At 38.9% G+C, this 14,340-nt stretch overlaps 1 protein-coding gene across 1 annotated transcript in view; it reads right to left on the bottom strand.

Moving 5' to 3' along the window:
* RFX4 (regulatory factor X4) overlaps positions 1 to 14,340 on the bottom strand; it is an 86,388-nt gene that overhangs the window by 40,535 nt on the left and 31,513 nt on the right. Inside the window, exons 4-5 of the mRNA XM_059847865.1 lie at positions 13,522 to 13,645; positions 2,167 to 2,228 (exon numbers count right to left, since the gene is read on the bottom strand). Coding sequence (XP_059703848.1) covers positions 2,167 to 2,228; positions 13,522 to 13,645 — 186 coding nt within the window. The remainder of the gene's footprint in view (positions 1 to 2,166; positions 2,229 to 13,521; positions 13,646 to 14,340) is intronic.

Raw genomic sequence — 14,340 nt, 5'->3', positions numbered from 1 at the left:
GTTGAGCTGCCTTCTCACATCTCACCTGTGGTGGAACTGTTTCTAAGCTCAGTGTGACAGAGAACAGCTGCATGGTCACATCAATAAACCAGCTGCAAAACAGAAAGCTCTCAGCTGATGAGCATGAGTACAGCACCACTGCAGCTCTGAACTTAGTAATGTTACAAGGCAGCTGTGCTATAAAAAGACTGAAGGCGGAACAGTGTGAAGTGAGATAATCTTAACCACTTCTATGACTGAATTCCCTTTGGCAGTAGCAGGGAGGTGGAATGAAAATAATACTGGCAACAATTGGTCAGCACAGTTGGTGATAAAGGGACTGAAGTGTTAATGCTTAAAGTAATTTCTTTACATAACACTTAACTGGAATGCAGTCAGATGTTTCTGAAAACAAAACCAGAGCTCAGTTACAGCTGTGCTGGGTCAACCAAGGAGAGTATTTATCTTAAAGCATACAGGTAGTCTCTGTGTGTATGACAGAAACCCCTATTTGCTAGATAGGGAGCAGGACCATTGCACAAGTCGCGTGAAAGGAGTATGTGACCTGAAAGCTGCTCTGACAGGTGGGCAGGTTACAGGGAAATTGTACAAGAAATATTAAGTCTCAGTGAGAGTAAAGAGACAGCTTTTGGAGGTGCAAGACATCCCTAGTCAGCAGATGAAGAGTGTCTTGCCCTCTGAGAGACTCCTAGAGTGGGGGGAGCTCTGGTTTGGAAATAGAGCAGTGCTCACTCCTTTCATTAAATGGAAGGACAAGTAACAAAAGTTGTAGCTGATGCCAGGATGATTTGATGGCCAATAGGGGGTACTCATATGAATGTGCCCACAAAGCATCTTGTACACACTTTCACTCTGTCTCCACAGAACTTACATTCAGTACAAAATCCTAACTCTCTTATAATGGTCCTATCATGCTTTCCTAGTATGCTGTTGGGCTAGCTCAGAATTTCCACCTGAGAAATTCCTGGTGGCTTTCATGAGTGGTGTTATGGCAACTCTGAATTTCCATTTGGGACCATTCCCAAAATCCATTTTCAATTAGCTGCTTAAAAACTAAGGAAATATCAATTTGGGGGGAAGAACATTTTGTCCCATCAAAGAAATACTGCTTTGCATGGACCACTTTGTAGAAGAGCACAGTAAAATTGTCTTTAATGGCATTTCTTTTAGCATCTTAGTTTCTTTTTTTCTTTAAAGAGCAAGTCATTCTAGCTTCAGTATGTAGGCTCTGTCCTAATAGCATATTTAATTCTCAGCATTTAGCCATATAGTGTTTTACAGGCTTTATTTTGAAAGAGAAGCTTTACCCACAAAATTTTTCAAATACACCATCTCCCATTTTCATTTCCATAGTTTTTCACTTGTGATCTATAGACACTGCACTTTTGCTACTCTGTAGGATTCTGTGAAAGCTAATGAAGAAAAGTAAATTTTATTATGTGAGAGGCCTTATGCTTGCTAAAAAAGATTCAAAGTTCCTCTGGAAAAATTTCTTGGAGTCCACAAGCAGAAAAAAAGTGTAAAAACATTTTTGTATCCTCTACATGAATTGGTAGAATCACAACTTATCAACAATTGGAAAAAGTCAAATATCCCAGAAAGCACATTTTAAATTCTGAATCAGTTTATCAATCTGGAATTAGGATGAACTGTTTTCAGAAAACATCATCTTTTGGGCAAGGCAATAAGTTAATTCTTTAATCACCCGAAGGTATGTTGGATTTCATTACATGGGAAAAATGGTGGTTAAACACAGGTTTGTGGGAAGTCTCAGTTTAGGTCAACGCATGTTCTTCCTAAATTTTAAAGAGCATTCTGACACTTGTTCTCTAGCCTGAAACACGGTGCTAACCAGTTGTTATTTCCCAGCCTCCAATAGTAGCTCCATTACTCCTGAGTGTGAATGTCCTTTACATTGTGTAAAGTGAGTTGAGATGAAAAACAGTATGAAAAATATTGCTAATCAAATCAGTAAAGGTTCCCATAGACCACCTTTGCAGGATCACTGCTGAACCTGTAAGATAATGTAAAGACTACAAGAGAACCTCCAAGTAGCTTTTAAACTGCCAACTGCACAAATTATTGTCTGTTCTCATTCCCCATTCAGTAAAGCCAGAGCCAGATGGGGCCCTGTGAGAGATGATAATAATACCATACACTGCTTACTTTGATTGGCCTCTGGTTCCAAGTCTTCTTGTTGTTAGTTGTGGAAACTGTTGTCTTATTATCTGCAAATAGATAGAGCTGATATTAAGACAAATGGAAATACACACTTACCAATGCTTAAATTAATTTGAACTTTTAAGACAAAAAAGCAGAAAAACTGTACTGTGATGTCTACAAAATATGTGTTAGGAGAAATAAGAAATAAAGCTCTTGTTTATTCCATTTCTGAAAAGAGGGAAAATATTTTAAACTTCACTATAATTTCATTAACTACCAATAATTTAAATACTTTCAGACGTTACTGAAATAGAGCATATTTCCTTTAAAATCTAGAGATCAGTTCTGCCTCTTAACTAAGGAGCATTGTAATTAGAATTGGCCTTATGTCACTCTGCAGGGTCAACAAAGTTCTCTACAGACCTTCACAAACCAGCCACTAAACACTTCTTGTTCTAAATTATGATTCTCTAAAAGGTTTTGGTGCTTGACAGGGGCATCACATCTACCAAGGAAAACTCATTATGGCATTTGTAAAGATACCTCATAATCAATTTATCCTCTATGGAAAACAAGTGGATCTCAGAAACAGCACTCTAGTGTGTCCACAGACATTAAATAACGTTGCTACTGCAACCAAAACTTCTTCAGGGCCAGTTGCATTTAAGGAAATAAATCAATGAATGGAGATTGTGCCTTAAGTCACCAGAGCCTCCATCAACCAGGCTAATCCTGATGAAAAAGCTTTGCTGTTGTTGCTGGAAAGGAGATGCTCAGCACCACCCTGGATTGAACCAGATTCTCACTGGGGTCTGCAGTAGGAGGAAAAGTTTTCTGCCAGAACAGTCATGCAACAAAAACTGCAGTAAGCCTTGAAGATTTACTTGCAAAGGAGCTCCTTCCTTTTAAAATTTGTAATCCATTTTAATTGTGGTTTTGTTACATAAATCACTAAATGCTTTCTCTTTGGGGGGGTAACACCAACCAATATTAAAGGAAAACAAGCCTGCAAGATAGAATATAACTGTTCAACTAGGACTAAAGTCAATTAAAATTGATTAAATAATATAGATTTTTTTTCTCCAGTACCCATTTTGCCCCCATGATAAATATTTAATCCTGATTGATGACTGAAAGCTTTGGAACATGCATTCAGATCAAAAGGTGCTATATAAATAAAGACATTACAATGTCACATATTTGACCATTTCTTCAGTACTTTTTGTGGGGTTTTAGCAAAGGTACATCTTCCCTTAGTATCAGGTAAAAATTGACCTGTGTTGTTTTCAAGAGGTTTGCACAAGGTGGCTGGTGTCAAAAATGCAGCAAAGACTCACAGTCGTTAGGTTGTTCAGCTTTAATTTCTGGAGCAAAACTTCAGCAAACAGTAAAACACTTTTGTGGAGCTGTGAAAGTTCAGCCTAGCTGTTTGATAAATGAGCAGACAGGCAAGCAGCCCTTCTTTCTCTTTTTGTATGGACTCAATGAAGCCTGCCTAAAGAACACCACATGCTGTTCCAGCTACTGATCTAACATTCCGCAACATCTCAGCCTTCCAAATTCTGTTTAATTACACATTAATCCCACCCCTCTCTCTTTCATTTTCTGCAGACAGGGTTGGGGGCTCCACAAGACTGTGGGAAAAAAGGCAGTGTTGAAGAACTGCTTTCTGAGGATGGTTTTTTTGGGCTAAGGGATTTTTTAAAGATTGGTTGTGTTAGTTTTTTGATTGGTTTTTGGGGGAGGAGTTTTTTTGTGTCTGTTTTCATTCAGAAAATACCATCTCTCTCCAAAAATGGCTCTTACAGCAGTTGATTTAATATTAGTGATAGTTTTACTCTATTTTTCCTCTTGGAACAGCATCAAACCATATTACTTTCAAGTCTTTCTAGCAGCAGTGAAGTGTTACAATGCAAACTGTAAATGCTACTTTATGAACCATATGCTGTGGGAGCTACTGGGATTTAAATAAATCAGCCAATTTCTATATACCAGGGCAGAGGTGATCAGGAAAACAGAATAATAATGAAGCAGTTGATCAGATGATCACTTTCTTTTCTTTGTTTCTTGTTTAAATCCAGCACATTTGAAATAACTACACCTTTCAGAATGTATCTTAAAAGTATGCATCACTTAAAACACTATTTCCCAGTAATTTACAAAACAAAACAAAACAGAAAGAAGAGAATAATCAAGCAAAGCTTTGGAGAAAGAGCCAGGACTATTTTATCTAATGATGCATACGTGAAATATAAAATGGTATACTTACACCTAGGTGCTTGCACACATATGTGTGGTTATTAATGTTTGAAATAAAACAAGTCAGGTACTAAAAGAACTCTCTGTTCATATAAATGTTTATATTCAGCTATGCTTATGCAAATCTCTCTGCAATGATACTGGTAAAGGCAGAAAGATTACCCTCAAAGGGGAGAAGAAATCAGATCAGGCAGGACAAAGTGGAGTTCACTGTGTGCTGAAATCAGTGGAAAAAGCAGAGAACCAAATATATGGTTTTTAAAAAACTTATATAATTGTCAACCTGAAAAATCACTGCACAGATATGTCATTGCTGGTTTAATGTCTATCAACTTTTAAAGATCTATAGACAAAATGTGTTAACTTTACAGTTGTGTGGGGAGAGAAGTGGGTTCTAATAGCCAGACATGAAAATTTCGGTTTGGATCTGCAAACCAAGTTGGATCATTTTCCTCTCATCACAGCAGTGAGGTTTGCACAAGCAAATGAATCAAGACCAGACCACGCAGTCTGAGCTACTTTCTGAACAGAAAGTCCCTGTTCTCACAGCAGTTCTGGCTTCTCAAGAGAAACAGTGGTAAGAAGATCTCATGGGTGGTATCCAAGGGAATTTTGGAGTGAACGGATCTTTTACCACTGTCCTTCAGTGGAGCTAAAATTTCATCTCACACTTCTCCAAAGTGACCATAATTCCAGCTGCCCTGTAAAAACTGCTGAGTAAAAACTTACAGGTTTTACATTTTCCAAGTTAAATTTCACCTAAGTCACATGGCAATTTTGACTTTCGGGCATTATTTTAGGCTTCTTGATTTTTGGTTTTGAAACATATGTAGACCAGGAATGTCACATGGAAATAGCTTCTGTCCCTACTATGTTAGCCTCAGAAAAAAAGGTTCCTTCAATTTCTTTCTCAGTTACTGAACTTCAATGTGTTCTCCCTCTCTTTTCTCAGTACTCTGCTTAAGACATGATCTTGTCTTCTGCCTACCAAAGATCTTCTATGCCTTTCTTGATTAAAAACAATAACATGAAGAACTGCTGTGATGTCTCACGATTTAACTTTTATACTTTACAGATTCTATTCTGCTTTAGTGTGTAAGTCTAGGCTTCATATTAGGGGATAGTAAGCTCTCTCCACAGAATAGGTAGACAAAACAATTTCTTCTCTGGGGATCCAAGGACAACCTATCCAGATCTCTGGCCCAAGAGAATAAACAATGGTGGACCGAAGAGAGAAAACAAGAAGGATGGGACTTCATGTGCTAAAGCTGTAATTGGAAAATTAGCTCCAATGTGCTAATGGACCAAAACTTATAAAAGTGTGAGAACCTGCAACCTTTCATCCATTTTGTGGCCATTTTGGGTTGTGCTGCCCAAGGTGGATCTATTTGAGGCCTCTTAATAAATACCTACTTTATTCTTTTGTTCCGTCTAGTCTCTGTTCTAGGTCAGCCTTCACAAGGCATCACTTTATCTTCTGGAGAGTGCTTACTGCATACATAAGGTAAAGTCATTACATTATAAAATGACATATATATAGTTTAGACTTTTTTCAGAGGACTAGTATATCCAGGTCAGCATTGGTTGAACATTGCTTCAGACAATACTGACAAATGGTTTTTGGAATGTCTGTGCAAGTCAATCACATGGGAAGGTAATGGAATTTTTATCCCACTTCAGCTTTTTAAACCTAGCAGAGGTGTCTGAATAAACTTGAATTAAACATCTAGTTACTTGTATTTTTGGTTATTCTTAAGGCAATAAAATTAAATGGGTTTCTTGAGCATCCATGTAAAACACAGAAAACTTTATGAGCAACAACCAGAAAAGTTCCTCTGTAAGGGTCTGTATTAAAGACTGCATAATCTATTCACTTTAGCCACTGCTAATGGCAGGAGCTGTTCTGTTACCCACAAATGGCTGCAAGGGTGCATTCCTTCAACCTCATTACTGCCAGCTGTCATTTCTGCCATTGCCTCTCTGCCCACATCTCCAGTACTGTAACATTACAACACAAGCAGATCCAGGCTCTCAGCATTTAAATGAGGAATTACAGAATCGCAGAATGTCTTGAGTTGAGAGGGACCTTAAAGATCTTCTTATTCCAAACACTCTGCCATGGGCATGGACATTCTGCTTTCACCACTACGCTGTCACTCATCACTCCTCATTGCATTCACTACCAAACTGTGAACTCCATGTTTCCAAATTATTGCATCTAAAATCATCTATGATATGTCAAAACAAATCAGGGAAAAGAAATCTTATAAAGCATCTTATGTGTCTGTTTTCATACAAGCAAGGATGGAAGAAACCAGAGATGTCTGGAAACTTCTAAAATAATTCTTTTCCTCCCTCCATTGTCAAAATATTAAATTTTACTTTGGGGCAACAGATAGAGGATGGCTTTTAAAAGTCTTTTTTGCTAGAATGTTTTAAATTTCTGCTTTTCAAAAGGCATGATGCACCTGATCTAGAGGAATGTTATTCTTCATTATTCATGTTCTTTTCTATTTGACATAATTCTAGCCTTGCTTCTAGAACTTTACAAAGTAGAGAAATAAGATCAAATTAACTTGCAACCCAGCAATTGCACACTGCCAGAATGAGAAGTGGATTCCAGGCTCTGCACTCCCTTGCACTGTGAGATTCTAGAGAGATTCTACATAACGTGGAATAAATTCTCTTTCCTCCCACAACAACTCTTCCTAACAGGGCCTGGTTCTGCTTCTCTCAATTCAGGTTTCAGGTCCCATATCTGGACAGCATGCTTTTCTTTTGTGAAGTGAGGCACAGAAGATGTGTGTTTATTTACCAACTTCTATAGTGGTGTTTCAGTCTTAATATTCTTTGCCATGGCATCAGCAAAGAAGTCAGTGATAACTAGCTATAGCTAAATTCTCACAGAGCTACGCTTTCCTTATTCTCACTGCTATGAAACACAAGCAATATTGATGTCCTCAATCTTTTAAGTGAAAGGGTCTTTGGTTCATTTGTCTTTGACCCAGTACTGTTCCGACTGGGTCTTTCCAGGGTTTCCCCATCAGCTTTAGTGCTTTTCAAAATCCTCCTCTGAGACAGGTGTTATTATTAACACCCATGTTAAGAGGTTCCTTTTGGCTCAAAATGGCTTGGGGCTGAATCAGCATCATATTGTCTTGAGGAAATGGTCAAGAAAATTTGCACCTAGAAACATCCATTGTTAGGAAAGAGCATAATCAAAAAGTAGCCCAAAACACCATTTCTGTCTCTCAAATCCACCAAACTGTGTAAACAAAAGGAGAACAGGCATGACTGTGTCAATACCCCTTTGCTTGTTTACCTGCATGGCCAGGAGGGAAGGCTGCAGCGTACAGGCTCAATATTCTTGGCCGCATATCTGTTGTCTGTTAAGACTCAATAACCTTCCCATTTCTCTCCACTTACTTTCCTAAGTTTTGGAATAGGGCATGGTCTAGCTCTAGGATAAGAACTTGTTTCTAGCACTGATATGGCTCAACTGATACTGCAAAGCAAGGCAGAAAAACCTGCTGGCCTTTTCTCTGATGTCCGTGCCCAATTCTGCTTGTCTTATGGAGATTAGATTCTGAGAGGAACTCAAACTGAACTGGACAATGCAATGAAGCTTGCAAGACCGCTTCTAAAATTCATCTATGTAAAACAATATCCTCCTTCAGCAGTTCTTCTGGCCAGATAGAATTCAGCCCAAGGCATGATCAAACAGATTACTGCATGCAACAAAGCTGCAAACACTGAGTGCTCTGCCTCAGATCCTTAGCTGAGCTGCAGCCACTTTCGGTGCTGACTCACTGAAGCCAAGCAGATCTAAAACCCTGCACAACTCACCCTGCTCTGTACTAGTGCCAGCACACTGCCTGCCATCACCCAGCCTATCAGTGGGAAAAGGCTGAGTGCCAGGATCCCTGTACTCTGGCAGACCCTGAGCTGTAAGCACAGCCATTGGGACGTGTTGACAAGGCACGAGGTAAAGCAACCCTGGGGCCACTCCATGCTTAAGGGCCAACTGAAAGCCAGATGCTTGAAGTGGCAAAGACACTAAAAATCCCATTGCTTTAGAGCATTGAGAAAGGAAAAGTCACTCCAGAGAAACTGAGGTGTCCTCACTGGTTTTCTTACTCTCCAAGCTCAAGAAGAAAAAGGCAGTAGTCAGCAACCTGCAACAGTGCAAGAATCAGCTAAGTAGAGCCAAGGGAGCAAAGACCTTTCCAGAATGATTCCTGTACTGCAGGATCACCATTCACCACACCAGCATGACTGCTTGCTTCTGCAGGCCTTGTGTTATTATGATCTCATCAGAGGATCTTGGCCTAGAAGATTCAGAGTTGGGAAGAAAACTCGTACTGGTGATAACTCCTCTTCAGTCAGGAATCCTAGCTGTTCAAAAGGGATGAAGGGAAACCGGGGACTGCTCAGGTAGCACTGACAGACTTATTCAGTGCAATAAGAGAAACTACATCCTCACATTTGAATTGATTTTTTCCCCCAGTTCTATTTTTGTATTCGGTGTTGTAGAAATTGTTCATAACAAAGCAAGTGCTGTTTTAATCCATCAGAAGAGAGCACTAAAAGTAAATTCAACTTTGCTACACCAGCTACTATTGAGGTTACTTAAGAGCAAATTGAAAGTAAAGAAATAAAAAACACATTTTCAGAAGAAGTATCTCCTTATGAACAACAGCAGGCAATTTTCTGATATGTGCATTTCAATGAAAAGACAAATCAGAATGCAATCACATCACAATGTCATTACCAAAGAGGACTCAATAAAGGTATTTTCTGCCCTTTTCAAACTTTAAAATCACACAGTATAACAGCAAGAAACAGTAAATTTTATTTATCCTAGTAATGCTTGGAGGAACAGTCCTGAAAGCAAAACTTCTGGGCATAGAGACAGTGAGTGCACCATGATGTAAAAGGAGTCTGGCTGGTACAGCTTGTACCCCCCTGGAGCAAAGTAAACTATTGGGAAAAAAAGATTCTTTCCTAACCAATATTACAAGTCTGTTGTGGACTTTGCCTGTTATCTAGTGAAATGCATTCACTGGAATGTAATTTTCACTTACAGCAAAGCCAGTTGGAGCAACAAAATTTGTGAGAGCATGCATCCATGTTAAACCTCTTTAAGATGCCAAAATTATGTTAAGGGACCTCAGATGGGGGAAAATCACCCTGAGAAGTGTCATCAACCTTAGTTTTCCTTTTCAAATATTTGTTTGTTACTGCTTGTCAAAAGACACGGCAGGAAAGCCACAAAAGAAAAGAAAAAAGAAAAAAAAAAAATGAAACCTGAAGAGGAAAGTATTTATCCTCCTCCAGGGGGCACATGGGAATTGGGAATATGTCAGCTTCATGAGGATGCAAAGCGATTTCACCACAAGTCTCTCAGTCTTCTGGGGGAGAGACGTGGCAGGGCACGGCAGGGGAATTAGCACTGCCCAGTAAATTTAAAGCAATGAACTGAGGACACGGAGGATGGGACAGATCGCTGCAGTTGAGGAATATTACATCTTCGAGGGTCCTGACTAAAATACAGTGTACATACAGGGTCACAAAAGAAACAAGAGCAAAAATCAGTGTTGGAAATAAAAGTGAAAGAGAAGCTCAAAGAATTGCCAATGCAGCTAACAGCTGGGAGGAATGGTAGAGCCAGGAGAAGCCCTATGGCACCCACCCCTACACAATAGCTGCTGAGGGCTTTGGAAATGCTCAAAACATTCCTGCTTTTTTTGATTCAGTGAAGGCCCTTATTAAGAATGATTTAGTTTTTACAATTAAACCCAGTAATAATTCTTTGCACATAGTGTGTTAACAATCACCAGCATTTTTATATTAACACGTTGCTCAGATAAAACCAAAACCAAACATACATCTACACAACTTCCCCTGCAGCAGGCAGGGGCAAAACTTTCAGCTGGAAACACCTTGAACTGCTCTCCAGAGCCCCAAGGTCCCGGAGCAGAGACCAAGGCACTGGCAGCACAGGGCTGAGGGGCACAAAGCTGCCATCGTTTTTAAGTGACCTCGGCTACAGGGCTTCCACTCCTTCTGCCTGCAGACTAATTCATAGCCTGAACACGTTCACTGTGAGAGAGCTTGTTCTTATAAGCAACATTTAATTGTTAATAACTCAGTGACACACCTGCCCTGCCTCACTGTACCGCCCTGTCTCCTCACTGATTCCATGGAACATTTTTATTTTTTCTGCCTCACTTTTGCATGAAATCAAAATATAATGTGCTTGGCTGTCTAAGCAGTAAGAGCAGGGGTTTAACACTGGACTCTGCACTTGATGCTGAGCTGTAACTACCAAATTACAGGGCCCTCCCTAATTACTATTTTGTCAAGGTATATAAGAGAATACTAGGTCCTGTTGTTAGCACACAATAAAAAGTACTGTAATGACAGACTAGGTAGCAGAGCAGATTGGCAAACGCTGGTATAGAAAAAACTGCCTGTAATTTTTGCATGTTAAATGAGTGAGTAAAACACTAAAATCTTGACTTACAAAGTTACAGCTCCCTTTTTCATATGAGAAATATGATATTAATATCCCATAAATAGACACAGTAGAGTATTCCTGATTTTTTATATTCTTATGTGGCTTAAGAGTACAGGTTGTTTTTTTAAAGGTAATTATTTATACAGTATTTGTATTCTTTGTTCTTCTTGTTCCTTTAATTGCTATTTGCTTGGTTTCCTCAGAAAACAGTCTGTATTACTGTCTCTCTGTTAATCTCTCTACTCCCCAGACCAATTTTGGTTTCATTAGCACAACATTACCAAATGTCTGAGGTCCAGCCCATGTCTAGAGGTTTAACAGAAAACACTGTTACTTATTACAGTTTCTTTTAATGTGCTTAACTCTATGTCTCTTTCTAAAAACTACCAGTTTATTAAAGAAAAAGCCTTAATATTTTACATTGCTTGCAGAGCTAAAGTTTGGAGATGAATTATAAATTCAATGTGATCTACTGAAAGGCGAACTGTCTACAATTTCACGGAACAACTAGCTCCTTTCTCTGGAGGAAATGACAGCTGCAGGGCTCTTGATGTTTCCCAATGAGGACAAACATGTCCAGGGTCTCTGTTGCAGCAGCTAAGTGCAGAATGCCTTAAATAGCACCTATTTCACTGCACTGCTTCAACTGCTTCCCAGGCATTTATGCAACTCACCTTGCCAATATGGTATTTAAGTCACGAGATAACCAATGTCAGCTAAAACTTCATATATGTACATGCTCCAAAGGAGAAGCTCACTGCAAGCTAATGAGAGAAGGCAGATGTGCCTTGCAGATCTTTATACCTATGCAGTACATTTTGTTAGCAGGAACAGGCTGGAAAGAATCAGTGGGGTCTGCTCAGGTTCTGCAGATGGAGAAGCTGGTTTCACTTCAATATTTCCCCTCTGTTGTCTGAAGTTCCTGGATGTACCAGTAGTACAGAAGTCTTTTGCAACAGAGAGGAAAACACTTGGACCACAGCACATGAAAAACTCATTGGAATAGCGTGATTTTTGGATGGAAACCACAGTACATGTCCTGCTAGGTCAAGAGACTCCTGCCAATTAACAGGTCTATGTATGAGAGGCAGGAGAGAAGGGGGATGAAGTATTAAACAGGGTAACAGAACTGCCACATACTGATAAATGGTGAAAATCGTGATACATTTATGTTCTGATGGAAAAATTCTGGAATATTTACACCTTACAATTTACAGAAGTTTTTAGCAGCAGCAGAAGTAGCATTGTGTAAACTTAAGCCATGTTCCAAATGTGCGAGCCTGCATGAAATCTTTCTTATTTTCACTGTTCCTAAATTACATATTGCCACTATACTTATCACTTGGTAGCAATAATGTGTACAACAAACAACTTCATTCACAGTTCTGCAAAGTATTTGAACAGAAACCTGACACAGAATCTACTGACTTATGCAGGTCTTCAAGACACAACAAACATGGTAATGTTACAACATGGTACACTTTTTTTTCCTTTCCAAACTGTCTGACCTAAAGATGCACTATAGAAAATGTCACCTCATTAAATACATCCTTCACCCACTCTTTACACAGGCACTTACCCTAGAAACATTTTTCTTTATTTGAATACCCAGAAATTCTATAGAACAAATGTTGCAAACGCTAAAAGAGAACAGCTTACAGGACAATGGACTTCAGATTCATGCTTGCAAGCATTTCAAAACCAGTGGTAAACTCTACACTTCATTTTTTTTTCACAGTATACAGGTTTTAAAGGCCTGTGGCACAATCTATGGTAGAATTTCAGTTTTAAATATTATCCTATTTTTCACTGAGAGGAAAATATCTGACCAGCAAATCCAAAATACAAACTTTATGTAACCTTCTAGAAAGCTATTAACATCTGCTACCAGTGTAGAGCTTAACTCCTCACACCCAGATGATGCACAGCTATGTCTGTGCTAGGAGGGCATCTCCACTGTGAATCTGAAGTTAACCAGAGTGGCTCTTACTAGAGCAGGATTGGAAAGGGAAGCACAAGGAATCACAGTGAGAAGATAACTTGGATAGCTTGGCAGCCTGTACCTGCAGTGCACACAAAAAGCAGTGAGATGTTTTCTGGACTTTCACATCTGGAGGCATTGTACTCTACCACGTGAATTTGCCACATCATTTGAGATCATTAATTCAAGTATCTCCATATTATGCTTACAAGAACAGCACAGACATGCTCCAGAATTCAATTTTACCCTTCTGCTTTTAAAAATTATACATTTGTTTAAGCAGTGCAAGTCATAATGCAGATGCATTTACACTGGCTTGTATTCAAATTCCAATTCAATTTTAACTGCCAATTTTTTGTACCATATCACCATCAGCTAGGCTGAGGACTGATGTACTCTGGAGCCTAGCCATGGTTAGAAGTTACTCCAACCATCAAAATACTTACAAACTTAGCCTTTGTCCAAGAACTTGAATACACAAAGAGATTTCATTCATACACCTCTGTCTCTAACAGTAAAAGATTTAGTTATTTTCAGTAGTACAAATTCACCTGAACCAGGTGAGATTTTAAGGTGTCATACAGCAGTTTAGACTTACCTTCCCAAAGCTGGCAGCATTAACAGGTTGGGTGTCGTTTTTCTCACAGAAGTCCAAGTAATGCATGTAGAGAGCACTTCGAGGAATGCAAACACCTTCTGCAATCTCATAGTTCTCTTCCAGCCTTAAAATGCAAAATATCAAACAGAGAGAACTGCAAGTACATAGGATGTCCTGTATGGTAAATAATATACAGAGCTTCAACTTTTAAGACCAAACATTCTGACTTCCTCTTGTCTATTGAATTTTGTTGGCTTTGATCCTAAGTACTCTTTCCAATTCATTCCCATAATACATAGTTGCTTCATTTGGTTCACACTTGTTATCAAAACCATAGGCTGGGAGTTCCCAGCAATCTGTTATACCCTAAAAGCATCCTTCAGTAAATAAATATATGTACAACTATGAAACAATAAATACTCACTGAGGGGAAGCATTCTCTCCTTTACAGAACACATCACCTTTGTTTCATGACACTCTTCTCACTCTTGTCCAGCTGCAAAATTGCTTACCTTGAGGAAGCAGGTATAGCTAAAGCAAATAATTTGCTGCTACTCAAGAGTGTCCACAAGATCTTATTGTGTAATATTTTCTTGGTATTGTTTACGGGCAAAGTGAAAAAACAAAAAGAAACCACAATCTGGATACAATGCTGGAAAAACCCCAGTGAATTAACATTCTTTTCTACCTTTTAGAAACTATCCTTATTTTTTCATACATGAAAATATAACCACAAAATTTTAGATTATATGTCAAATATATGAGCGGGCATATGTTTCATCTTTAAAGCTTCAAACTGGTCTCAGTACAGATCTATAG

This window comes from Haemorhous mexicanus, chromosome 5 (genome assembly GCF_027477595.1).
Source record: "Haemorhous mexicanus isolate bHaeMex1 chromosome 5, bHaeMex1.pri, whole genome shotgun sequence".
NCBI lineage: Eukaryota > Metazoa > Chordata > Aves > Passeriformes > Fringillidae > Haemorhous > Haemorhous mexicanus.
This window is presented reverse-complemented; position numbering and strand designations above follow the sequence as displayed.